The sequence below is a fragment of the Eschrichtius robustus genome, chromosome 5 (genome assembly GCF_028021215.1).
Source record: "Eschrichtius robustus isolate mEscRob2 chromosome 5, mEscRob2.pri, whole genome shotgun sequence".
NCBI lineage: Eukaryota > Metazoa > Chordata > Mammalia > Artiodactyla > Eschrichtiidae > Eschrichtius > Eschrichtius robustus.
In genome coordinates, this window is record NC_090828.1 from 62,400,243 (window position 1) to 62,427,245 (window position 27,003).

Sequence of the window (27,003 nt, forward strand, 5' to 3'; positions counted from 1 at the left end):
TGTTAACTTTCTTAAACATTTCATTATGTGACTTTTTATATGAGCAAAGGAATGTCATACTTTCAGGTCCAAAGACAGCTTCAAACATTTCCATAAGTCCTTTTCTTTGAATCTCCTGCAATCTTCACTAGCATCACCTAAAATCCATCAGTAGGGGAGAAATTTAACATTTTCAGTTGAGAAACTTAAAGAAATTTACAAAGATCTTATTGAAATTCTTATTGATTTCATTAACACTCATCTAGTTATAATTTTAGTATTAGAATGACAGTTTCAGTAGAATATATTTTAATTATTATTACAAATATATAATAATAAGCTTATAACTAAACATCAAGTTTATAACTGAAATCATTCCTTCTTCTTCCTGCACTGCATCATTTTATTTTTGCTCTTAGAAGGAGTCTCCGGGAAGACAAGACAACACCCTCCTCATGACAATAAATGCAGTTCAAACTGTTTTAACTGAAGGCTGCTTGCAAAAATTCTATAACCGGTTTCCCACAGGCCACCGGGCTGAGTGTCTCGTTTAAAAATACGACAATATTAAAGATTAGATGGTTGACAAACACCCGTGCCAGAGTTCTAAAGCTTTGAGTCTCTGACTCGGGCAGAGAAGGCTGCACTTCTTCATCAGGTCACTGCCCTCCTCTCAAACCTGGACTCAATCATGCCGAGATGTGAGGACCGCATGCACTCTACTAATCTTTCTGACTTACAGGAGGTACCAATAAGACAGCAGGACACTAATCAGAAACACTTGAGCTTCAGAATTATACTGAGAAGATTTACTTATTGAGAGTGAGACCCTCTTCAAAATGCCAACTCTGTTCACACTTGGTGTATAATTTTTTTAAAACTGAGCTTTCTTTTGCCAGCCTGGTCTGATAACACCATAGATTTCAATACTTTGAATAAGTTTTGTGCAGATAACGTTAATAAATTAGTCAGGGGAAATGGCTGTGGAAAAAATTAGGATTTTCTTACCAGCCACTCATAACTTTCTCTGTAAAGTGGATAATAATATTTAGTTGCTGGGGTAAGCAGAACTTAGAAAAATTCAAATGATAGAATTCTAGCTGTAATGCATATTCAAAATGAGACTAAAATGTAAGCTTTATTTTCTTTAATTGCCTATACAATTCCCATGGTAAAAATTCTCAGGCATTACAATCAATAAAAAAAAAAATAATGCCATAGTCGTTTTCTAAAACTCATTTTTCTTCTTAGACACCATGTTATATACCTAAATTGAATTTTCTATCCAAAGTCCTTCTAACTGAGCGGCGTTACTTCATCCTTCCCTTTGTAACACAAACAGTTAAGAACAAGTCTCTTAACCTATTTTAGATGCTTTCTTACATTGAGTGATTTAAACATACTCTGTTGGGAATTGCTGAGAAAGTAATGCAACTTGCAGAAGTTTCTAATTCGACATATTTTCATCATTAAAATCCAAGCGTATTTTAATGTGTTGTAACCTGCTGATATGAAGTCCAATATTTCAAGTTGTCTTCACTGATTACTGTAGCTAAATTCTTTTGCAACAAAGGTTGGGGGATTTTTCAGGTGTGTTATGGGAAAAGTGTTTGAGCAGAGGAGGAGAAAAGACTTGAAAGCAAGCTACACCTCCTTTCAGCAGGGCCTGAGACCATCTCTCCAGACTATGCAAATTTATCTAAAATGATTATGCCTGTCAATCAGATGACCCAGTTAAGTTTTCTCTCACCCAAAGCACTGCATAAGCTAAATAAATCACAGAGCAACCTGATTTGGTCTACCTTGCCCCCTACAGACTTTTCCAAGGCTCACTACTAATCTCTTTCTCCGGTCTTGTTTGGAGACCACATTCATTTTCATAGCTAATTTGTACAAAAAAGACAAGAAAGACAGACAAACAGAAAGAAATCTCATCCCTTAAAGTCTCCCACTGTTCTTGACAGATGGCTGTGCCCTATCCCCTAAGCCCTAGTCCCACAGCTACAAATGTTGATCAGAAATATTTAGAACACGAGACTAAAATGCAAGATACTCTTTGAGACAAAACCTATTTCCCCAAAAGTGTCTACCCATCTGAATTAACTTATCGTTTGATAAACACTTATGAAGCACCTACTGTGTGCTAGGTACCATGTCAAGCACTTCCCTGTTTCTTATCTACCAAAATTCACAGAGTGACCAAGAATTAACATCACTGGGTTCTTTTTATACTTCAATACAACTAGCCACAGAATAGTATATATTGCTTCCAATGCGCTTATCCAATTATGTACAGAGGATAAGTTTATGGAGCAGGTATTGCTGGGCCAAATGATATATTGGCAGATTTGCCCTAAAAGAGGCTGCTGCCCTGCCACAAACTACTATGAGTGCCCTTGTTTCCTCGTTTTCCTGACAGCCCAGGTATTATCTTTTTTTCATCATAGCCTGTTTGATAAGCAAGAGAGAAATTTTCATCTCTCCTATTAAATTTTGAGGTTGAACATTTTTGCATATAGTCATAGGTCATTTGTATTTTTTCCTTTTATGAATGTCCCTTTAAAGCTCTTGGTCAATTTCTTTCTGAAGGGGTGTTTGTTTGTTTGACGAGCAGCAATGGAGTAGAGGGTATAAATCCTACTATTAATACTAGGGTGGGGGCTCCAGCCATTTCGGTTGGATATTAAAGGAAAGGGAGACCTAGAGAATTAAAATACTCACGAAAAACTACAGCAGAACCTTAGGCGAATATGATAATAAAACCAATTCTCCCATGCTATCATAAATGCATTTATGTAATGTAATATAATTTTAATAGTTATATATTATTCCACAATATAGCGGTATCAAATTTATTTAGCTGTTCTCTTAACTTTTTCTAGACTTTTTAAAAAGGCAGATTATGAGTAAATTATTGGGATAAAGGATCTGACCATTTTTAAAAGTCCCTCAATATACACTGCAAAATATTTCTGCACAAAAACTGTTCCTTTATACTTCCACCAGCATGCTAAGTGTGTTTTTTCCATTTCTCCCATTTCTAGACCCTACCAGAAATAGTTTCATTTTGTTTGGACAAACTGTTTCAAAGACACACTTGAAAATCTGCCTTAGAATTTTATAGCCATCTCTTATAAGTGGCCTTTCTCTTTACTGCAGGCCTTGGTATTCCATGAAGAAAGATCGGAGGCTAAATCTGATCATTCAGGAGGGAACATTTGATTCCATATGACTCGAAAATTCCCCAGATCAGAAACCAGCATGAAACTATATCCTTAGCATATGCACCTGAGATGATTAAACTCTATCTTGGGTAGACAATATTAGTTTTCTACTCAACATTCATTATTTCTTGCTTCTTTCCCAATAGAATGCTTATATCATAGGGGCAACAACATGATCAACTTAAAATATTTTTTTAGGTTCTCCTGCAGATAAAGGAGGGCCATGAGATGTAAACAGAAGGCACTGCATAGGGCCTCTAGGAAAATCCTTTTTGTCCTTTCACAAAGAACGCAGCCACGATGGCTGGAACTCCAGCAGCCATCTTGAGACCATGAAAAAAAAAAGCCAAGAGAATTGCAGGGGCTTGGCCTTGCCTGACATTCTTGATATCCTGAATCAATACCAAAAACTGCCTACCCTCTGGAGTTCTGGTGGCATGAGGAAAATGAACATTTACCTACTGAAGTCACTGTATTCCAGTGTCTCTTATTTAAGCAGAGAACAATTCCTTACTAAGGCACTATTTTTAAAAATATATTCCAAAGAAGTATTTTTCATCTCCGTGAAGGAGAGACTGTGAATTTTTTATTAGGAACTGAAGTTATATTGGATCCTTTTAAATGGTGTAGCATTTCTTCCATTGGCCAATGAAGAGCCCTAGCAGGACATCAGAAGGAAGGAAGAAAGTGAGGAAAGAGAGATAAAATACTCTCTCTTATTTCGCAGCTTCCTTCCTGTGTGGTTGTCTTGTGTTGACTGTGTTCTTGACTGAAGGTCATCTCTCTTCTCAAGACCCTTCTATTCACATGGATCTTTCCTTCCGGGTTCCAGATGCCATGACCTTTCCTTGTCTTTTAGGTGTATGTGCTAACAGCTCCACTCTCATTAGCCCCCAGGGTACCCTACTATCCTTACTATCCTTTATAGTTTCCTTATATCCTGCCCATAACCTTTTAAAATAATCCCTTTATTAAGCAATCCCCAATCTATCCTAATTTGAGTGTGCAATCTATTTCCTCCTGGGATTCTGTCTGATACATTTCTTGAACTTAGTTACATAGAATCTTGTAACTTTAGGGAATTCAGGCATGACTTGGTCCAACCTACTCATTTTTTAGTGATGGCTAACTGACTGCCGAAAGCCAAGTCAAACACCTCATCTCTAGACATTCAGTCAAGTTTGTTTTTGTTATTTGGGGGTTTTATGAGGTTTTGCTATTGTTTTATCTGTATCTTGATTTTCCTAAATTCTATCTAGTTATAATTCAGCCTTCAATGAAAGAAAAAAACCAAGCGCAATTTTAAAACTCTAAAATACAACATACGAGATTTCTGGGACCGTTAATACTTTTATAAAATTAGTGGCCGAAGAAGTCAAAATAGAGTAACATCTAAGTTCAGACTGATATTAATGAGAACCAGGAAGTAACTGCTTTCAAGGAGAGCAAAAATACTAATGTATGTTGTGCATAAAGTATCTGAGCATTTACAAGTGGATCAGAAAATATTAGCCCCACTTTGCAGGGAATTCAAAGTAAAATGTAAAATGGTTTTATCTCAATCTTATGTTCCATCTTTCAGTCTAGAATTCTACTAAGAATTCTCCTTCTCTCTCTATTAAGTATGGAAAATTGAGCAATAGCTAAGTAATATATTTTTTTAAAGATTTTTTTTTTATATGGACCATTTTTAAAGTCTTTATTGAATTTGTTACAATATTGCTTCTGTTTCATGTTTTGTTTTTTTGGCCATGAGGCATGCGGGATCTTACCTCCCCCACCAGGGATCGAACCTGCACCCCCTGCATTGGAAGGCAAAGTCTTAACCACTGGACCGCTAGGGAAGTCCCCTAAGTAATATTTTTTAATTAAAAAAAAGAGTTAAGGTGATGGAGAAATAAACAGAGCTCAATGTTTTAGTCTTTTAGAGAATTCTGAGGTTTTTAATTTTTTTTTTTTAAAGGGATCAGTTGTTTTGTTCTGTTCTGTTTTATTTTAATGAAGAAGGAAAATACTATAGCAACCTACCTTGGCATTTTTGAGAACTACACCCCTATCTTTTTTGGATTGCATGCATGTCTTCTAGCCCCAAGGCCTTAGATCCTGGCACAAAAATTTCCTAATGTGGCCATAGCTTTTAAGGGTTATTTGATGAATTATAGTGTCAAAGGCCCCAAAGAGAAGTCTCACTGAGAAACCTATAACAATCTACAAATATTTGAAGAACTGCCACGTGGAAAAGGAAGTAGCCATTTTTTTTTATTGTCCTGTTACTGCGAAGCAACAAGAAAAGTCCTTCTATCAAGCTTTCTAACCATAAAATTGATAGTCTTCAAAATTAGTCAGCTACTCTCACTGGTATAGAGATTCTTAACGTGTGATGCAGACCCTTATGGAACCATGAAGATGTTCAGGAAGTTCTTGACATTATGCGCAAAATGGTGCAGTTGTGCATTTGTTCATTTTTCTGGGCTTAGGGGGCGTGGATTACATCAGCTTCTCAAAGGGGCTCAGGATATAAAAAAGTCTGCAAAAGAACACATGAAATCAGCCTGCATGACCATTTGTCAGGAGTGCTAGAGAGAAGATAATCACTCTAAGGTCAATATTTATAATTCAGTGGTTACAGATAATATAAGCAAAACTTTTATGCAGTGTGTGTTCAATCCTCTAATCCTTCAGCAATTATTTACAGGTTGTTCATCAAATAATTTGCTCAGAGTGGTGGGTTGGAGGGAGCATCTATTTTAACTCCCCCTTTATGGGGAGAGATAATGTGATGTACTTTTTTCCAATGCTTTCCCACAGTATTCAGTAGAAACCGCTACATGAAGTGGAGGCTCCATTAATAAACTGAATAAGAGGATGCAGTCTAGAACAAAGAATGGCAGTCCACAACACATGAGAAGAACCTGGACCCCAGACGGCAACCCAAGTTGAAGATCAGAGGGCAGAGTGCAAGTGTGAGGCTGTGAGCTGAACTGCCCTGGGTGTGGATAAATATAGCAGTGAAGGGCAAACAGAACGGACACTTTGTAATTTGACCCTTGGAGATTTGGAGTCGATCCTTGGATGCTCTGTCCCCCACCCATACCCCAAACATTCAGACCCTGGGTAATGAGTTAGCATGCAAACTGTCCTTTTGGAGGACATATCAGTTAAGAGCTGAAACAAGCTTAGAGCTCTTTGCACTTATCTGATTTCTGCACAAATGCAGAGTTTGGCATTTAAAGTTGGTGTGTGCCCACTGGGAGAACCCAGCCATTGTGTCCTGGCATCAAAACTTCTCCTTTGAAATTAGGATAGTGTGTAAACTCATCCCTTAAGAGCTTTGTAGATCTCTTGCATTTGTTTCTGGGGCCTGTTTGAATTTGTTCTTTAAAAGAGGCTGCTTAGAGAAAATTCCCGGCACCAGTGTAATGAAAAGGGATATCATTAATTTCTTCCTTTAAAAAGGAAGTGTTCCTTTGGGACCACTGATCTTTGTGTATATTAGGTCAGACAAACCCAGCCTAGTGTCTGGGTATACCGGCTGTTCTAACTACCCACCGCCAAGCAGCCTAACAGACCCTCTGCACAGCAGAGAAAGGAAACGGAGCTCTGAGTCGGTGGGAGCTCTAAATAGTCCTTATACCATTTAGGCGGATTACTGAAACATGACTCCTTCCCATTACACAAATTGCCAGACACAGAAAATACCAACAAATTAGTCCCACGCTTTTTAAATGTGGTAAAGTTCCAAGATGGTAAACTCTTAAGACTCGTGGTGGCATCGAGAAAAAAACAAATGCAGTTTGTAGAAATCTTAGCACACTCCATAAGACTTGACAATTTGAATAGAAGGAAGGAAGGAGTTGTTAACTCGAAAATTAAGTGCTTTCAGAGTGATTCTCATTTCAGGAGGGAGAAATGGCAGCGGCAGCAGCTGAACATTTATTAGGTGCCTTACATATGCCAGGCTCTATTCTCATGCATTAAGCCCATAATCTGGCGTCTTATTTTTGAAGGACAAAGTTCTGACCCAGAGTTCCCTCAAAGCTGCCAGAGTATCTCCAACACTCACAGGCGTGCACACACACACACGCACACACACACACACACACACACACACACACTCACACGCATCCTAGGAACACAGATCACAGAGCAGGAAAGTTCAGTGTAATAAAAGGCTTAAATACTAGCAAAGCAGTGGAAATAATGGGCAAAATGTGGACAGGTTTGGGGTGGTGGGCAGAGCTCAGGAAGGCTTTGGTTTAGGATAGAGTACAGTGACTTGCAGGTGATCAGGAGACCGCTGTGGACTGTTCTGAGTTGGGAGAAAAACTGTGGACTCATTTAAACTCAATTGTTTATCTTGAACTTCTCCCTCCTGTCATTATCCCAACTTCATATTCACAGTTTTATAAAAAATGTATCTGTTCCCTTTTTTAAATCACAAGTAATTTTAATCTAAATCCAGCAGCAGTCTGAGCTAAACAAAACACTTACACTTAATGCCAATAATCCCCCAGGCATGGCTTTATGTCCCTCATTTTGCCTTCTTGCCTTTGAGCCTAATCAGGATAGAGCCCATGAAGTCCTAAACTCTGGCCAGGAACAAACAGTCAAATAACTTGAGTGTAATGCGGCAGACTTCAGAGTCTACAACTGAACATACAGCTAAGTGTTCATCCCCTTGAGGTTTCTATTTTTCTCTGTTGCTCTGAAGAGCAAAGAGGAAAATACATTTAAGAGGCTAAAATGGCCGTCCAAAGTGCCATCAAGAATGATCTGGGCCCTGAGAGCTGGTCCAGAGGCATCACTTCCTTGATTTCTCCCTAGAACACAGCTCTGGGTTGGGTTCCAGCTCTGGGTTGACCAACTGGGACTCAGTTTTCTCATCTGCGAAATGAGAAGGTTGAGCAAAAGGATCTCAACCAGATGCTCAGAGACACAAGAATGGATTCATAAAATGGGATATTGTACAGCATTGAAAACAAACACGTTAATCTTAAAATATTATGTTAAGAAAAAAAGAAGAAGAAAAACCTAGAAACCAAAGAATATATACTGTGTGATTCCAGTTATACAAAGCTGAAAAGCAGGCAAAATGAAACTATGATATTTAGGATGCATACTTAGGGGGTGACCTCGAGGGAGGAGGAGGAGAGTCATCAGGAAAGGGTAGCAGAAGGCTTCTGAGGTGCTGCAAGTTCTCTCTTCTGATCTCAGCTGTAATTGTGCAGGGACTTTATAACAATTCATTATGCTGTCCATCTCTTTTTTAAACCTTTTCTTTTCTGTCAGCATGTTACATTTCAGAATTTAAAACTAGGTTAAAAACAAAACAACCACAATCTGATATCTCTCATGTGTGAGCTTTTCCTGGTGTGAAGAGGGAACAGGCAGAGGGCCAGAAACATCTGTCACTCTTTGCCTGGCTGGTTCTTGATCCCCCTTCAGTTCTCAGCTTTGGTGTCAGCCCACTGACCCTCCTCTGCTCCCATGAGACCACGAAGGTATCCCTGTCGTAGAACAACTCCAGGGGTCACCAAGGCTCGATCTTACTGACACCCTGGCCGAAGGAGATTTGATTTTAGGTTTACTTATCCATTTCTCCCTAGGAATGTAAACCCACAGGGCAAGCCTGGATCTTGCTGCATTATATACCACCAGCACCCAATATAGCACCCGCCACTTAATAACTGCTCAGTAAACATCAGCTGACAGAGTACCTGAATGAAAGAGTAATAAAGGTGCATTTCACTCTCTCCCAGCCCTCTTTGAACTTAAACCGACAATTTCTCTCTTGCTAAGTACAGTTTTTACTGGAAGCAGACAACCCCAGAATCTTCCTGGTCATTCTAGAAGTTCTAGTTACTTAAAAGAGAGTCAAATAAAAATGAAAACAGAGAAAAATCTTACCATGGTTCTGCAAACAGTTGTATAACCACAGTGTTTTCCCCCTCATTTAATTTTGGACTATGTCTCTCTTGCCTCCCTGTAACACTTAGAATTGATTACATTTAATTTAGGGAACACACTCATGTCACGGTCCTCACATATTCAATTACTGAACAAGCAATCACCTTGTTCCTCTCAGGCTGTTTCCTTTTCTGGGAAAGGGAGTGGGTGCTATACTAAGATGAGAGCCAGGTTTATTTGAAAACATTTTTCTCCCTGATTATATACATAAAAAATTCATTACTGCTCCACAAAACACACTGTTAAGAGAGTGAAAAGACAAGCCCCAGACTGGGAGAAATATTTGCAAAACACATATCTCACACAGGACCGGTATCCGAAATATGCAAAGAACTCTTAAACCCTCCAAGTAAGAAAACGAACAACACAATTTAAAAACGGGCAAAAGATGTGAACAGACACTTCACCAAAGAAGTTATACAGATAGCAAATAAGCATATGAAAAGATGCTCCACATCAGGGAAATACAAATTAAAACAACAATGAGATACCACTGCACACCTATTAAAATGGCAAAAAGCCAGAACACTGACAACACCAAATGCTGGTGAGGATGAGGAACAACAGGAACTCTCATTCATTGCTGGTAGGAATGCAAAATGGTGTAGTCATTTTGGAAGACAGTTTGGCAGTTTCTCATAAAACTAAACAGGTACTCTTATCATATTATCTAGCAATCACACATTTTGGTATTTACCCAAAGGAGCTGAAAACTTATGTCCACACAAAAAAGTTTATAACAGCTTTATTCATAATTGCCAAAACTTGGAAGCAACCAAGATGTCCTTCAGTAGATGAATGGGTGAACAAGTTGTGGTACGTCCATATAATAGATTATTTTCAGCAATGAAAAGAAATAAACTATCAAACCATGTAAAGACATGGAGGAATCTTAAATGCATATTGCTAATGGAAAGAAGTCAATCTGAAAAGGCTATATACTGATGTATAATATGTGTGATTCCAACTTTATGACATTCTGGAAATGGCAAAACTATGAAGACAGTTAAAAAAAAAAAAAGAAATCAGTGGTTGCCAGGAGCCTAAGGAAAAAGAGGAAGGGATGAATAGGTGGAGCACAGGGGATTGTTAGGCAAATAAAACTATTCTGTTTGACACTGCAATGATGGATACATGTCATTACATATTTGTCAAAACTCACAGACTGTACGACACAAAGAGTGAACCTGAATGTGAATTATGGACCTTGTTAATAATAATAGATCAATATTGGCTCATCATTGTGAACAAACAAGCCACACTAATGCAAGATGTTAATAATAGGGGAAACTGGGGGGAGAGGGAGAGGTAAGGGAGTATATGGGAACTCAATACTTTGCGCTCAGCTTTTCTAAAAACCCAAAACTATTAAAGTATTAATTTAAAAAGAACTCAAAAAATTTATTACTCCCAATCTTGGAAAACAAATAAAAGTAAAAAAGAAAAATCACTCCACGCCTACTACACAACTATGTTTCATTTTAAAGTTGAAAAGAATCCTTTAAAATGAAAGAAGTGAGGCAGCCAAGGTTAACAGTGAATTTGTGCTGTTTCAAATACATCGAGTAAGAAAAGAACGTAAAAACAAAATTCCTCTCGGCACGTTTTACAGCCATGCCATCAACGTCCAATTCTGAAAGCCAAGCACCCTAACTTGACTCACACATGCCCCCACCCCTGCCCTGCGTTGTTTGGCAGCTACGCTCCTGACATCCTGGGTCAACGCCAGAACCTAACTTGGCATCAGCAAAGAGGGCATCCTGACCTAATGCACTCAGGAAAGCACTGTAAAAGTTTCTGCTGAACCCTCCTCAGAAATGTTTGCAGTAACAATCTAAGCAGAAATAATGTCCCAAAACTATCCAACTTTGTAACAGGCTTTAATGAGCTGCAAGAATGAGAACAGGCTGTCACAAGGCTGTCCCTGAGGTATGTGACCTTAAGAATTGTGGCTGACAAATGACCTCATGGCTTCTACCTACCAGCCCTCACAGTGGCAGCCACTTTCCCCTCCAGCCTCAACTCCTCCAATGGAGCCCAAATCTCATTGACTCAGCTGGCTGAGCGGTGGATGCAGTGCTGACCTATGTGGACTGCATCCCTTCTTCCTTATCCTCCACACCCCCAAATTTCAGGGAGAATGCTTTGCCAAAAGGAATCTTTGCCTCTTGGTAGGTACCGTATACGGTTCCTGTAGAAAGCCACAATTTTGCACAGGAGCCTCAGCTGGCGTAAACTGCCATGACTGCAATTGACGACCCAAGCACTCTGCATTCTCCAAAATTACAAAATTAAGCAAGACCCAGACAAAATCTAGTAAAATGAGGAAAGCCTTTTAAACAGAATAGGGAAGGTGTGTGATTAATATAAATGGGGCTATGTTAGAAATTAAATTTGGGATTAGGAGAACTATAGTCTCTCCTCTTTCTCCTTCCATTCCTCTGCCTCATGCCTTCAAGCCTCAAACCGTGCATTCCTTATGCTGGCCTTGCCTAAATTCTTTTGCAAAAAGCCAGGACACAAACATTATGGCAATGACATACATATTAAAGATACAAGCAAATATTCAGACCTGGTAGGGTTTTGAGCACTTTTGCCTTGCGGGAGGCTAGCAGAGGCAGTAGAGTTTATAAAATAGAAATATCTTTTAAAGGGAGTAATTTCTAATAATTTTAGAAATTGAGACACTTTTGAAAGTCTGGAACACTCCCCTCTTCCTCCTCTATAGCAAAGTTACAAGTAAATGAAACTTTGTTCTTGACAACTTCCGAGAATTTAATGAGACCACTTGAGATAAATGTGGACACGCAATATGTTACCAAACTTGCTTCGGAAAATAACAGCTGCAAAGACCCAGCTATCAGAATTGCATTTGTCTCTTAAGTGTCTTAGTTCACTGCTGGGGCTGTGTTTGGCATACAGTAGGTGCTTGATAAGTGTCTGTTAAGTGAAGAACAGAAAACCATATATATAAAGTTCACTTTTTCTGATTCAATAGAGTATCATAGAGATAGGGGATGTGGTTCTCAAAGGGCAGTCCCCCAACGAGCAGCACCGCATCACCTGGGAACATGATAAAAATACAAATCCCCCCTCTCCCATACCCCACACAAAATCAGAAACTATGGAATGGGCCAACAACTTGTGTTTTCACAAGTGCTCTGGGTGATACTGACATTCCTGAAGTTTGAGAATCACCGGCCTAAAAAAGACCCTTTAACAAAGAGGTGTGTTATTCTACCCCCCCGCACTAAAGGTAAGAATTCTAGGCCCGTAATTCCTTTACCATCTCACTGAGAAAAGTCCTGAGACCGAGGCTTCATGATGAGGGTTTATGGTGAATTCCGTGGCACCCAGGCAGGAAGAAAGGATGGATCAGCCACATGGGAGCCAAAAAGAGCAGGGATTCGAAACACCAGAGACGACCCATATGTGAGGGCACAAGAGTGGCCTCTAAGCCTTGTGTGTGGCTTTCTGCCACGGCACTGGGTGCGGGACAGGGAGGCCCCAGTAGCCTTGCCTCCATAGGGTCTGGCTTCCATGTGCTTTCCCGACAGGGATTATGTTGCCTTTGAGTCTCTGTTGTAGGAACACGCTCTCCCTGTCAAATGGGCGACATCTGAGCCCTTTATGATCACAGTGGTTGTGGTTTGGCAAGCTGCTTGTGTCCCCTTCCAAACACAGGCGGCAGTGTGAGGTGGTTCTGTAGCACAGATCCAAGGCTCAGTCTTGCCTGATACCGTGATCTAATTAAAAAAATTAGTTCTCGGCCCAATCAAGTTCAACTTCCAGTATTATTATAGGATGACCAACTTGTCCCAGTTTGCCTGGGGAGTTCCGGAAATCCGCATCTTGGAAAACCTTCAGTCCTGGGAAAATTGAGATGTTTGGCCACCCTAAGGATTAAGAGTTCCAAGGATAAAATACAGCCCACGTTTGCTTTCTGATAGCTGAACTTCTGCCAAGATCAACAAAATTTAGTGATGAGCAGTGAGGAAGGCAAAGGCAAATAACAAAGTAGATGGCATTAGAGAAGTAAGTGGGTAAAAGAAAGGGTGTGTGATTTGTTCAGCAAATCTGAAGAAAGATCTGAAACCAGATCACTAAAGCCCAAAATCAGATGCTCTGGCAGGGGCAGGGGGCTCCACCACACCCTGACACTGCACGCTGCCACTGCGACCCCCTTGGGATGCTGGTACAATACCACCTGCTCCCCAGCTCCCTAAAAATGTACTAGCCTCCATCTTTAAAAAGCCATGTAGTTAAAGTTACTCTTAGCAAATGCAATGACTTTTTGACCTTCAAAAAGAATACGAATAATTTATACTACCTGTAGACGTGAAGATAACCAAGAAAACCAAGATAACCTACTACCTCACGTAGGTGAGGTATCACAGGAAACCCAGGGGCAGGCAATGACGGTCCTTGAACAAGCAGGTCACAAACTTAAACTAAGCTTGTATACTTCACACTAAGAAAATACAGGTAAAGCACCTAGTATGTGCCCAAAGTCGATACCTACTACATCTGTGGCAGTTCCCTTTCTTTCATTCATTGGGATTTCCTCACATCCCCCACTCAGATCCCCTTTTTTATTGATAAAATGCAGAAAAAAATGCTTAAAACCTGTTCTTTTTTAGGCCACGACCAAGGAGAAAAAGAGAGAAGGTGGAAGGAAAGTATGTTACAAAAAATGAGCACATTAACAATAGCAGGAAACACCAGCTTCATGTTGAGAGAGAAGAAAGTTCAAATAATTAGGCACATTAAGTAAAAATCATAATGGCTGAGGGTCATTTAATGCACGGGTAGGCTGTCCCATTTCACGATGGTCTCAAAGGATCTCTGCGTTACAGCCAGTGTGACAACTGTTGTTAATAATCATGTCCCGAGACACTGAGAATAAGGAGAACTGTCCAGTACACTTAATATGAAAGGGAGTTGTAGGTTTTAGAAAGTTTCAGCTGTCTGGCAATTGTAACTTACATAGAATATCTCATACATTGATAGTGTCCGTAGTCTATCCTCAACCCAGTCGTTCCCAATTCACTGAGTTTATACCCTTGCTACCCAAAATGTGGACAATATCAGCAACACCTGGAAGCTCCTTAGCACTGAGAAATCTCAGGAGCCACCCAGAGCTGCTGAATCAGAACCTTCATTTTAACCAGATCCCCAGGGTGTTCGTTAGGCCCTATATCAGCTGGCTCCTCACCTCCTATGATACTCTTCCTTGCTCTCAGCTCCAATCACCCGGGCTTCCTTCTACTCTTCACATTTTCCACGCACGCTCTCTCCTCAGGGCATCTGCCTCGGCTGTTTCCTTTGCCTGTAATGCTCTTCTCCTAGATATCCACATGGCTAATTAGCTCACCACCTTCAAGCCTTCTCAGTGCAGCCCACCCTGACCACCCTATTTAAAAGTAAACCGTCCTCCCAATCTCTTGCTGTATTTTCTCCCCTATAACACTTTGCCTTTCTAACATCCCATACAACTGACTCATGGAATATGCTTACTGTTTATTGTCCCTCTGCTAGAATGTAGCATCATGAGGACAGGACTTTTTGACCGTGTTGTTCCCTGGTGTATCACACATGCCCGGAACAGTGCTACTGAAGTGTGGTCTGCAGGCTGCCTCTTGCTACTGGTCCCAACTATCAATAGATCACTAAAGAAATTTAGAGTAATTTAAGTTAGAGCAAGAAATTTTGAAAAGTTTAGATCAATTTGATACAGACACCACACCTGTATGTGTGATTATTTACCTAGTAATTCATTTTTACTATATTTCACAGAAGTATCAGACTGTGCACATTAGATATTAAAACACCCAACCCAAAACTGGTCTTTTGAAACTGTTTTGAGAGGCACTGGCCCAGGAAAGTTCCTGGCACTTAGTAATTGTTAATAAATGTTTGCTGAATAAATAAATAGAAGAACAGATGGTTAACGAATAAATTTTGGGGCTTCCCTGGTGGCGCAGTGGTTAAGAATCCGCCTGCCAATGCTGGGGACACGGGTTCAAGCCCTGGTCCGGGAAGATCCCACATGCCGCGGAGCAGCTAAGCCCGTGCGCCACAACTACTGAGCCTGGGCTCTAGTGCCCGCGAACCACAACTACTGGAGCCTGCAAGCCTAGAAGCCTGTCCTCTACAAGAGAAGCCACCGCAATGAGAAGCCCGCGCACCGCAACGAAAAGTAGCCCGTGCTCACCGCGACTAGAGAAAGCCCGCGTGCAGCAAGGAAGACCCAACGCAGCCAAAAATAAATAAATAAAATAAATAAATAAATTAAAAAAAAAAAAAGAGTAAATTTTTACATAGTAAAGCCAGATTGGGTCTGTATATATGCCTGTCAGTACAATTAAATAATTTCTGCTTGGATCAGTGGCAAAGTGATCCGTACTATGAACTTCCTGGGTATACTGTGCTTTCCTCTCCCGTGTGAGGAATGAGTCGATCTCAAATGGATCAGTTAAGGGCCTTTCTGAGATTCTCTGACTGAGGGGCAGAAGACAGCCTTTGTCCGAGCCCCAAATCTGCGCTCTTTCGCCTGCCTGCTCTAAGCAGAGATGGCCTGATTAACCAACTTTAGATTTACTCCCTGCCTCCCCCTACCCCCATATCCTCCAGACCCCTTTATGAAACAGTGAAGTTAGCACTCACGGCAAGGTAGAAGGCAAAATCATTGGGTGTTGGTGTTTTCTTAAAACTGAAAAGGTCATAATATTCTCAGGCTTTCACAGACACATGGATTGAAATAACAGGTCATTTAAGGCAAAGAATTAAACATAAAGGTACAACTGGCTAAAACGTCTCTTGCAGAATAAATATACTCTTAGTTTTGCAGCTTATCACCTTGAAAACGTAAACAAAACTGGAAAACTTTTGTTCTTCAATCCACCTTTGTTGCCTTCTAAGGTCAGGAGGAATCTGATTTATAAATGCTTTTTCCTGCCCAAGCCTTCCTCCCCTCTCCCCCTGATCAGAACAACAACAGCAAGAAAATGAAACGACTTGGATCTTTTTAACTTGTTCCACTGGTATGCTCTACCTATTTGGGGGTGCCTAAGAGATCTTTTATTTTGTTCCAGGATTATTAAAAATACGGTTTAAAACTTTCTCTGACGCATTTACTCAAGAGTTTCATTTCATTCTTGCTTCCACTATATTTCATCACAGCTTTGGATGCTCAAGAATTCAATTTAGGAACCCAGGCTAGGTTGCAAGGAGAGAATTCAGAAAGAAAAGATAGGACCCCAGAGAGTTTAAAATCTAGTAGATGCATGAAAATAACTGTAATACAAGGCAGAATGCAATAAGTACTAAAGGAAAGTCAAAGGGCTCAGAGGAAGCCATTGTGGACTCTGAAGAACGGAGAGGACTCAGAATGAACAGTAAAGGAGGACAGGCGGGGCAAGGGAGCAGCACGAACAAAATCACAGAGGAGAGAAAGAACACACTGGGCATGCGTGGAGGAGAGAGAGTAGTTCGGATATTCTGAAGCACAGAATAAGGGAGAGAGATCAGCGGACGATAAGAGCTAGAAAGGAAGATTAGGACCAGAACAGAAACAGCCTTGTATGTCATGCCAAGAAGTTTAGAGATGATGTTGGAACAATGGGGAGCCACTGAAGATTATAGTGGAAGAGAATGTTATGATCAGGGTATGCTTTAGAAAAGCTCCTCAGATATCCGTGCATGAGGGAAGTTGAAGGAGGAAAAGAATGGAAGCAGGAAGACCACTTCGGATACTGTTTACAAGAGTTTAAGGAGAAGTCATGGTAGTGGTGGCAGACCCAACAGAAAACCATCTAGATTGGAAGGAAGGAGCAACTGTGACAGGGAAGTGCATATGAACCATTTACAGCAAATCACATGTGAAACTTATTAAAAAGTTTGACTTTTGGGGATCCTTTTCTAAAGAAAGGGAAAGATGATTATAATCCAACAAGTCTCCTTAGTAGTTAATTTAAAATACAATATATTTTTACTCCTCCTAAACTATACCACCAAAACTTAATGCCTTACAGTAAGAACTTTATTTCTCTACCCATTTTTTATACTTAATTTGCATTTATATAATATCAATAGCAGTAAATACCACTGCAGCATCTGACACAATAATGTACCCTTACTATGAACCAGACACCATGCTGTGCCCTTTACTTCTACTAGCTTATTTAATCCTCAGTACAACCCTTTGGCTATGAACTACCATTTCCCTAATTTTATATGTGTAGTTATTGAGGCAAGGAGTTGTTACATAGCTTTATTAACACTACACAGAAAGCAGAAATTTGAATACAGGCAGGTCTGACTCCAGAATCTGTGCCTTTGGCTACTCAACCATGCTTTAAAATTTTCTTTTTACGTGTATTTTAAAGTAGAATGCTAAAAGAGAACAAAGACCGGATGGGACACATGGAAAACAAATAGCAAGATGATAGATATAAACCAAAATATATCAACAATCTCATTAGATGTAAATGGTCTAAATATCCCAATTAAAAGGTAGAAATTGTCTGTTTGGATAGAGAAAAATGCCAACCAAATTCACGCATAATGGATTCTGTCCCACCACACGATCTTTTTCCTCAATTTTCTTTTTTGCACTACTCCTACCCCTACCTCGTGTGGCCTTATTCCTAAACACTATCCGGCTGTGGGGAAATTAGTCCATTGGACAGTTTTATCATTTTTGGCATATTCATTTAAAAGGTTCTGCTATAATACACTGATCCTCTCTCATCTCTCTTGAAGAGTTTGCTTTGTATGAACTGAAGGTCCTAACACATTTATTACGCATTTCCCACTTCGTATTTTACTACTTTGTCACTGAAAAACAGACTAAGAAGAAAATTTGAGAAACCTAAGAAACTATTGCATATTTCAGAAAAATAAATGAGGTCAATAGTAAGTGTAATATTAGTATTTTAAATTGAAAAGATTTTTTCCTTTGGAATGATCCACCTTGTGCTTGGTATTTCCTGGTTCATAAACATTTCTTATGATCATGCTTCTATTTTATCTTCCAGAAGTATTGATTATAGCCATACATATGGCCCCAAACTGACTTTTTACCATATTCTGTAGCGAATAATTTAGAAAAGGGGCCAAAAATTCTATTTTCCATAAGAGTGTGGCAAGATGTCTACATTCTTGCTGAAAGAACAGCTGTGTTGCCAAAACGGCAGAACTTCTCTCTAAATCCATAGTCTTTACCAAGCCCTAGATTTTGACCCTGAACTATCTGCTCCACTGAAAGCTGGTCAATTGTTTATCTTTCCTTTAAGAAAATAAAGTTTTTTTAAAAATATGGAACGCTTCACAAATTTGCGTGTCATCCTTGCGCAGGGGCCATGCTAATCTTCTCTGTACCATTCCAATTTTAGTATACGTGCTGCTGAAGCGAGCACTAGAAAATAAAGTTTTAAAGCAGTTTCCTAATTTGAGGTTCTTACAAGTAAAGGGAAAAGTATGGCCTTTGATATTCATTTTCTTCCTTCAAAAAAGTAAACTTCAGTGGCACAGGTGGGCGATAAACTACTACTTCTAATGCAAGTTTTGCTTCCAGTCTTTATGGCTTCCCAAACCTGAACTGTCTGCTAACATTAGGTTATACTACTATCTGCCTTCTACACAGTCCTGCCTAAACAACTCATTAAAAAGTACAAAAGCATGCAAATGGTAGAAACAGCTTGCAATTCAAAATGTTCTTCTTACCAGATTTTGCAGGGGCTCCCCTCGAGGGACTCAGTCCTGGGCGATCTGGAGCAGCATGGCATGTCTGAGAAGAGAGAGACTCAGTCCCAGAAACTGAGTGCTTCAGAAAGACCCAGTAAGAGAAACACTATTTTTATCCTCTGATGAGGCAGCCTTAGAACTTGGCTTCCATTTAAGTAAGGGACCCTTAACCTCAATGGTACTAGGGAAAAATCTAAGTGTATTGGGGTCATGTGGTTAGTTGCACGTGTCTTGCAGTAGAACTGAGTAGAGGTCCTCTCCTTGGGGCAATTAGCTGCAAAGTCTCAGCACCTTTTGCTTCATCCATTTATTTCTTCCTCTGAACGAGCCAACCTAGCCCCCTCTTAAATTAATTATAGTCCATGTAGAAAACAGCTATGTGCTGATTTTCTCCTATACTAATTTTTATCCCTAAGAAAGAAAAAAGAAAACCTATAGGAAGGTATTAATCTACTTAATATTTCTAAGTATATCATCCAAAGGATTTTGTTTTTTTAATCTTACATATGCTCAGCAGAGTTACTGGCAAAAACTGTACATTTTCTTCATTTCATCCTTTCAACATCAAATAGTAGGCAGTAAAAATTGGATCAGACTTCAAAGCCTGCTGTGGGCTCCAAGTCACAGAGAGACGCCTCCATTTCACATATTGAATTCGAGCAGGATATCAAAGTGCTACCAAAGAACCTCAGGTCCTTACTCAAAAAGAGGCTCTAACATCTGTAGAGAGTGGAGTGCACAGACAAATCACCTCAGGGAGCAGCTAACATTTATTCTCAGCAGCAAACTCCCAGGCTTTTGATTCTCTCTTCACTGTACCTCCCTGTCTCTCTGCTGAACCAAAATTCTTTAGCAAGCTGGGCTTTTGTCTCAAAGCCTTCGAACTATCACTAACAGTTCATGTTTGGATGGCCTGACCAAGCCACCATAGACAGGCACCACGACCACGGACTTGGATGAGTCTGTAATAAGGATACAGTTACTTCAGAATCAAGATGTCCTTCTACCTTATTTGAATGTCCTGCGAAGACATCACACCCTTCTGAAGAACTCTGGGCTTGTGAATGCCTAAAAATAAAAATAATAATAATTTTTAGAAGGCCTGAAAGTGATAATTAAAAAAAAAAAACTTAAAGAGGGTTGCTTTCCTCCAAAAATGGATCAGGAAATACTCTTTAAATAAGATTCCATTGTTTTCCATTCCAGTCCTTGGTTAGAAGGATATGGTCAACTTAAGGAAATGCATCCTACCAGGTGCTGCTCATACACCCACAGTCAGCCTGAGATGCTAAGACCCAAGAAACTGCCCCTTTTAAAGTTGTGTGATCCAATCCAGTTTACTACTGGCGTTCACAGACTTTACCAAGTAGCCAACCAAGTTGATGCTAAGGCTCTACTTCCCACCCAGCACATTAATCACGCTGTTAAATAATTCAAAATAGATCCTGTAGTCAAATAAGTTTGGGAAATGCTGAACTGTACATAGTTTAAGAGGTTTCCTTACTGCAGAATGATCTTTCACAATCACAATATGCATTTATGGGTTTCTAAAGTGGGGTGTACGGGGGGAGAATTCAGTTTCCTTAACTACTGTAACCGAGAAATTTAAAAAGTGATAACCTATTAATATCTAGTAATGTTTCATGGAGCAAAGTTTGGAAAAATCAACTGTGCTGTGCCCCAATTTCCAGAAATTGGAACACACTGTATAAAAGTGTGATGATTATAACTCACTGTTATATAAACAGACTCTTACAACTCCTTTCATATGGAACCCAGGAATGTGGAAAGCACTGACTAGGGGAAGGGAAGTCTGGATTCTAACTCCTGCCTCAAGATCCCTGATCTTCCTCTCTGGTCTCTGTCTCTGTCTCTCTTATACACACACATGCATGCGTGCGCATGCGTGCGCGCGCACACACACACACACACACACACACATATACACACAATTGGGTAAATTTCTGTAGTATTCTGGGTTCTAGTTTTCCTCATCTATAAAATTAAGGGATTGAAATAAGTTATTCCTAAGGGCTCTTTTAGTTCCACATTTAAAATCTTATTCTTTACTTAAACTGACAATTTCATGTTTTGAATTTCTGTGAATGGTTCATTGGTATTACCTTCAAAATGCATCTATATACATTATAAACAATATACCCATTTAAAAAATATCACATCAGTACCTGGGGAGAGGAGACTATGATGAATATAAATATGTATTTATTTGTATGTGTATAATTGTTTATCGTATGTCTCCCACTATGAAACGTAAGTTCCAAGAAGGCGGGGACTAGGTCTGCTTTATTCTGTACTCTATATTAGCACCTAACCCTGTGCCTGGTACACTGTAAGTGCTCAATAAATATTTGACAACTTGAATGAATGAAAGGGCTAGGGGACCCCCAAAATATGGGCCATGAAGAATACCCTTTACATTAAAATTAAATTAAGTAGCGTTTATATAGCACTTCATATTTTTAAAAATGCTTTTATATATCTAATAAGAATTTCACAACCATTTGAGCTAAGTGCTTTAACTGTCCCTATTATATAGCTGAAGAAACTGTAGTTCAGAGAGGGCAAGGGATCAGATGCCCAGGGATCATGGCACGTACCTGGCAGAGCTAAGACACTGACCCCTGTTAGTTTGACTCCAAATCCTCTGCTCTTCCTCTGAACAATGACACCCCCCTCTCCAATGCCCTTGGGTCTCTGTGCATTGGCCCAAGGAACTCATTCCTGTCAGCTTAGGCAGGTCTCAGTGGCAGTGGGACACCTATAGCACAGGTGGATTCAGTTCTTCTAGGAGTCCTGGTGGGCTTTGGAGAAAATCTAAGGAAGAGACTTTAGCTGTTGAATTACCATGGGGTCTCCAATTTCTGCCTTTCCTGCACCTATAAGAAAATGAAACCTCTTAAGAACTCCTCTTGCTTGCATGGCTTTTCAGGTCCCAAGGTCAGTGCAGATACCCTCCAACAATACACTGGCAGTCAGCTCATCAGTTTGACTACCTTCTCATTCAAGCCTTTGGGAGAATCTAAGGCATCTCAATATAATTTTTACATGTGTTACATGGTTTTAAAAGGCAGATGCAGGATGGGTAGTGTCCAAAGGCAAATAGATGAGAAAATACTTGACAAAACAAAGTTAGGCAGGTTTCTTTCCTAAGAGGATTTCCAGAACCTTTAACTTAATAATATGCACAGTGAAACCTTAAGAGTGGGAGAGAACAGGCAGCATTCCCCAGACATTACCCTAACAATGGAACCCTCCCCTGGAGCATGTCCGAGGCCCTGGTTCTTATAACATGCCTTAGAAAACACTAACCTGAGCAGCCCTTACTTGAAACAAGTTCCAATTTGCCTTTTAAAAAAGGGTTAAGTCAATTTTCTTCAAAAGTCTAACTGCCTCAACTCCTTTGCAGCAAATTTATCAGATATGTTGTCATTTGCCTCAGGGACTTGAGCCTGGCAACAAATGGATAATGCTTTGCAAGCTGTCACCACCAAAATAAGGAAAAGCACAATGAAAAAATATCCAATGCCACCAGGCCATGGTCAAAGCATGGATACATGGTTATCTCATCTAATACTTCCAACAACCATGTGGATTGGTTCTATTTTTATACCCGTTTTACAGGTGAGGAAATTAAGACTCAAGAAGCTAATGACTTGTTTCATGTCATAACTAGTAAATAGTGCAGCATAAAACCTGCCTACATAGAAAAGGAGACTCCAAGGGAAATTATTGATTCAGATATGAATTATAGGTTACTGATAAAACCTTAGACAAATGATTGATGGTGAATAGGACATTCATATGGAGCCAAAGTACCACCGTACAGATTCCTTCTTTAGGTCACAAGGGGAGCAAGGGAACTGCATATGGGAGAAATCAGGTTACCATCTCAATCCAGTGCAAATCTTAGCACCACTAATGCCCAGACGATATTGTCTTGTGATGTGAGGCAATATGAAATATTTGACATCACCCAGGATATTTATATTTTTTCTTTTAGTCAAAACATTTAACTTTAATCTAATCCAAGCTTTAGATCTAACTTACAGTTTACCCCAAACACAAGGTATAGAGGGGAAAAGCTAGGACTGCAAAGAATCAAGCAGACAAATATAGAAGGTGAGTTATTTTATGGAATAATTGGCTCATTCTCTTAACAGGTCAGTGCCATGAAAAAAGGAGTATTGTATATTAATAGAGATTTAGGGAAATAACAAGTTGATGTAATGTCCTAGATTAGATCTTGGCTTGGACAAACAGGTGTAAAGGACAATTCTTAGAACAATTGGGAAATTTTGATTGGTATTAGATGATATTAAGGAATTATTCATTTTAAAGCATGGTATTATTATTTTGAACCTGCAGGAGAAATTTTTTGAGATAACACTGTTCTCAGCCTCTGTAAGGAATCTGATGCTAAATGACAGAAGCAATACATTTGGTTATCAAAGGGTGGTGAATAGGAGGCAGTTGTCTCTCTAGAAATGATTCACTGCATATTTCTAGGGCTCCTGTAGCCTCTCAGAAGTCATGACTAAAGTCTTAAGCAGATTACCTCCAGGGCTTGGCCACTCTGCTGCTTTTCTGCAGTCATTGAATTGTGGGTTCTTGGGGAGACGAAAATTCTCCGTCACCACTGAAAACCCTTCTGCTGGGCCTCTGCCTGAAAAGCCCCCCAGACGAAAGTCACACTGAATTCCCTTTTCTTAACCCCCAATCCCAGTGTGACCGGATGAGAGGCAGGGGGAAGGCTGGCTCCTGAGCACACGGCTGCCAAGAATGCCCCAGCATCTCTCTGCAGCAAAGAGATGCAGCAAAGATCCATGGGGCCAGCTGGCTTAGTCATGCTGGGCTGGCAGCACTAGGTGAAGTCACCTTGTTCCAAAACTGGGTCTCAGCGTTGCAGCCTCCAAAAGTCAGTTTGCCAGTTCGTTGAGGGGTAATGATTTTTTCGAGAGCCGAGTTGTACTAACCAAACTCAGAAGAGTCATATTTGAAAAGTAGAATGCCAGTGTGTGATTTTACAGTGAATACAATAATCTGGACTACACTTTCCCCCTCACTAGTTGGCTGATACACTCTGGAGACCAAATTACACATAAGAATGAAAACAAAGGAAGCAGGGTGCTCTTCCAGGATCTGACCAATCAGGTCTTGTAACTGGCCTTTCTCAACTTTAGGTTTAGAATCAGTAACTTTTTTCTTGGACACGAATAGAGACACACTACCCTTTGACTCTCCATTTTCTAAACTTCATTTAAATTTCTTTGCACAGTTTTTATTAGCTTTGATAAAACTGGCAAGATTGTGTGTTATCTTTTATCAATTATAATTTAGAATGGCTTCTAGACAAACTGAGAAATCCATTGGTCATCCACAAATGAAAGCCATTAGTCATTCACTTGCAAGCACAATCTAATTTCAAAACAGGATAGGTTGCAGCTTATTCACTGTGGATTGATTTTTCTTAGCTTCCCGCTGTGTCCAGATTTGGGAGTAGTTCTCATTGTAAACTCATGTCTTACTTGGTAGCCCTGGGAGAAAGGCTAATCAGCATAACCAAGCAAATTTGTTCCTGCCTCTTCAACAGCTCTGAAAAAAATCTGTACATGGAGCTTTTAATACAAAGAGGTCATTTCTTTTTCCCAAGAATCAGCAGCCAATCCACCCTGCAAAAGATATGCTCAGACCAAGATATTTTAACACAGTAGGAGGCCCATGAATCTTGAGGGAGGCAGGTTTCAGACAAATAAGTCATACAACTTTCCTTCTGGAAGTTATTACCATGAAAGATAATAGAAAACATAAACACCTTTAGAAATGGTTTCAATAAGTTCAAGTTCTGAAGGTAAATTAAGACATTTAAGGGATGACATCAGAGAAGAGGACACTGCCCTGTGTAAAAGATCCTGTGCTAACCTGAGTGCTAACAAGGTTTCTATATGAACTGGCTGTAGGTTGAACTGGCAACTCAAGCATACTTATTTAGCTCTTATATGGAATCTGAATATTTTAAGGGTTGAGGGTATAAACGTGGAACAACACCCAGATCTGAATATACCCACACTGTCACTATGTATCAACTCTTTCCTGATTTATATCAGCTAGGTGTCATTGCATATTCTTCTTGCTGCTTATATTTATTTAAATAGCTTTGAAGGCACAGGAGATTGGAAGATAATGTTTTAAGAACACAGATTATTGTGTTACGTTCGAAGGCACCCAAAGTGTATAAGTTAATGCATCTTTTATTACAAAAACTGAAAAGTTAGGATTTCTAGAATGCTTTGTTGTTTTCTATTCACCACCACCACCTAAGTATTTGCAAAGCACACACTAAATCCCCCCAGGGTTGTATTCATACTTCTGTGCTTTTAGCTGCAATGTCATTTCCTCTCTTGCCCACCTGGCCACTGCATCCGTAACCTTTAGCTCAGGGGGTCGGCTCCTCTGAAGAGCCTTTCCTGTCCCATCCCCACCCCGGCCACCTCTTCCACTCGGGACAGAGTTGGAGGCTCCTTGGTGTGTTCCCACAGTCTACCGAGCATAACCATACTGAAAACTTGGTTCTGTAACTGACTCATCTGGTACCACATCTTGACCAATTAAAAGTGCAAATCATCTACCGAAGGCAAGCTTCATCAAATTTTGATCAAGGGAGGGAAAGCGAAGAGCAAGTACCATAATTCACTTGGCTTTTGAGATATCACAGTTCTTCTTATTCCTGTGCTCATCGGTGTTATCTTTTCTTCTCTTTTTTTTATTTGATGAAAATGCTCTAAACTCCCAAGAGGTCTGAATATTCACCAATCACTAATCAATGAAAGTGTAGCAATATCTGACTTTCTGCCCAAAGTAAATGACTAAAAGAACTGGTGGTAAAATGTTTCCTTTTTTTTCCTCTGTCTGATTAAAGTTTTTTTCTGATTAAAAAATAATATATATTCACTGTTATACTGTATAAAATACAAATATTCAAGGAGAAGAAAATAAAATTCTGGGAGAATCTCTACGCCCAGATATAATATCTTTCTGTATATATTTTCAGATGCTTTTCTATGTATATAATATACATTTAAAAAAATAATGGCTCATGATATATTTGCCATTTTAACTTACCTTTTGTATTATGAGCATCTTCCCATACATTTGTGTGGAATACAACATATGTAAGTGTGCACATATGTCATATTTATGGTTGTACAATATTACATTGGTTGATTATCATAAATGATTTAAGTAATCTCTTTTTTTGGATTTTTAAGTTGTTTCCAGTTTTATGATATTATAAATAATGGGTCATTAAAGATATGTGCATATAGTTATGAGTACCCATACAAATTTGACTAGGATAAATGTAAATTTAAGGCTATTAGGTTAAAGGGTGAACAAATTTTCTGTTTTAAAGCTTTTGAATTGTATCATCAAATTCTCCTTTAAAAAGCAACAAAAATGAACACTCATGACCATAAAACTATGAAAGGACCCATTTGCCATATCACCAACACTGGGTATTATCAGTCTTTTTAATCTTTGCTTACCTCTCTAGCCAAAAAAAAAAAAAAAAAAAAAAAAAAAAAGTGGTAACTCATGATTATTTTAATTGGCATTTCTTGATTTCTAAAGAGGGAAAACATTATTCCTGGGCTTTAATATATGGTATGAAGGAAATACAAAGAGTATAGGAGAAATGAAAGCAGTAATCATGCAAAATAAGATCACCATCGCAGTAGGAAAAAAGGGAAACAAAAAGGAATGACGACAGCTTTTGTATTATTTTTTTCTCATTGGGTTTGGCTACTTGGTAACTTTTCTGCTTTGAGTGCATACCCTGTATCTCACCCCAAGTCAGTGTCATTACCGAATGAGCTGAATGCAAGTTATTCTTAAATTTATGGATAGTTGTTTGCTCTTGGACACAATTATTCTAAGTTTTAGAACATGGCTCAAGGAGAAATTCAACAAAAGGGCTCAAAAAGGCTGATAAATGTCTCATAATGCCATTGCTGTAAGTTAGCACTACTAGTTTATGTACTTATGCTAATTTCCCAAATCCCACTGAGCC

At 39.5% G+C, this 27,003-nt stretch overlaps 1 protein-coding gene and 1 non-coding gene across 2 annotated transcripts in view; both read right to left on the minus strand.

The window, feature by feature from the left end:
• The window catches only part of MYO3B (myosin IIIB), a 372,706-nt gene that overhangs the window by 50,906 nt on the left and 294,797 nt on the right, over window positions 1-27,003 (minus strand). The window contains exons 30-31 of the mRNA XM_068543930.1: window positions 19,925-19,985; window positions 18,897-18,996 (exon numbers count right to left, since the gene is read on the minus strand). Coding sequence (XP_068400031.1) covers window positions 18,897-18,996; window positions 19,925-19,985 — 161 coding nt within the window. The remainder of the gene's footprint in view (window positions 1-18,896; window positions 18,997-19,924; window positions 19,986-27,003) is intronic.
• On the minus strand, window positions 18,483-18,589 carry LOC137765563 (U6 spliceosomal RNA). The gene has a single exon (XR_011074210.1). It is a non-coding gene; the product is annotated as a U6 spliceosomal RNA (small nuclear RNA).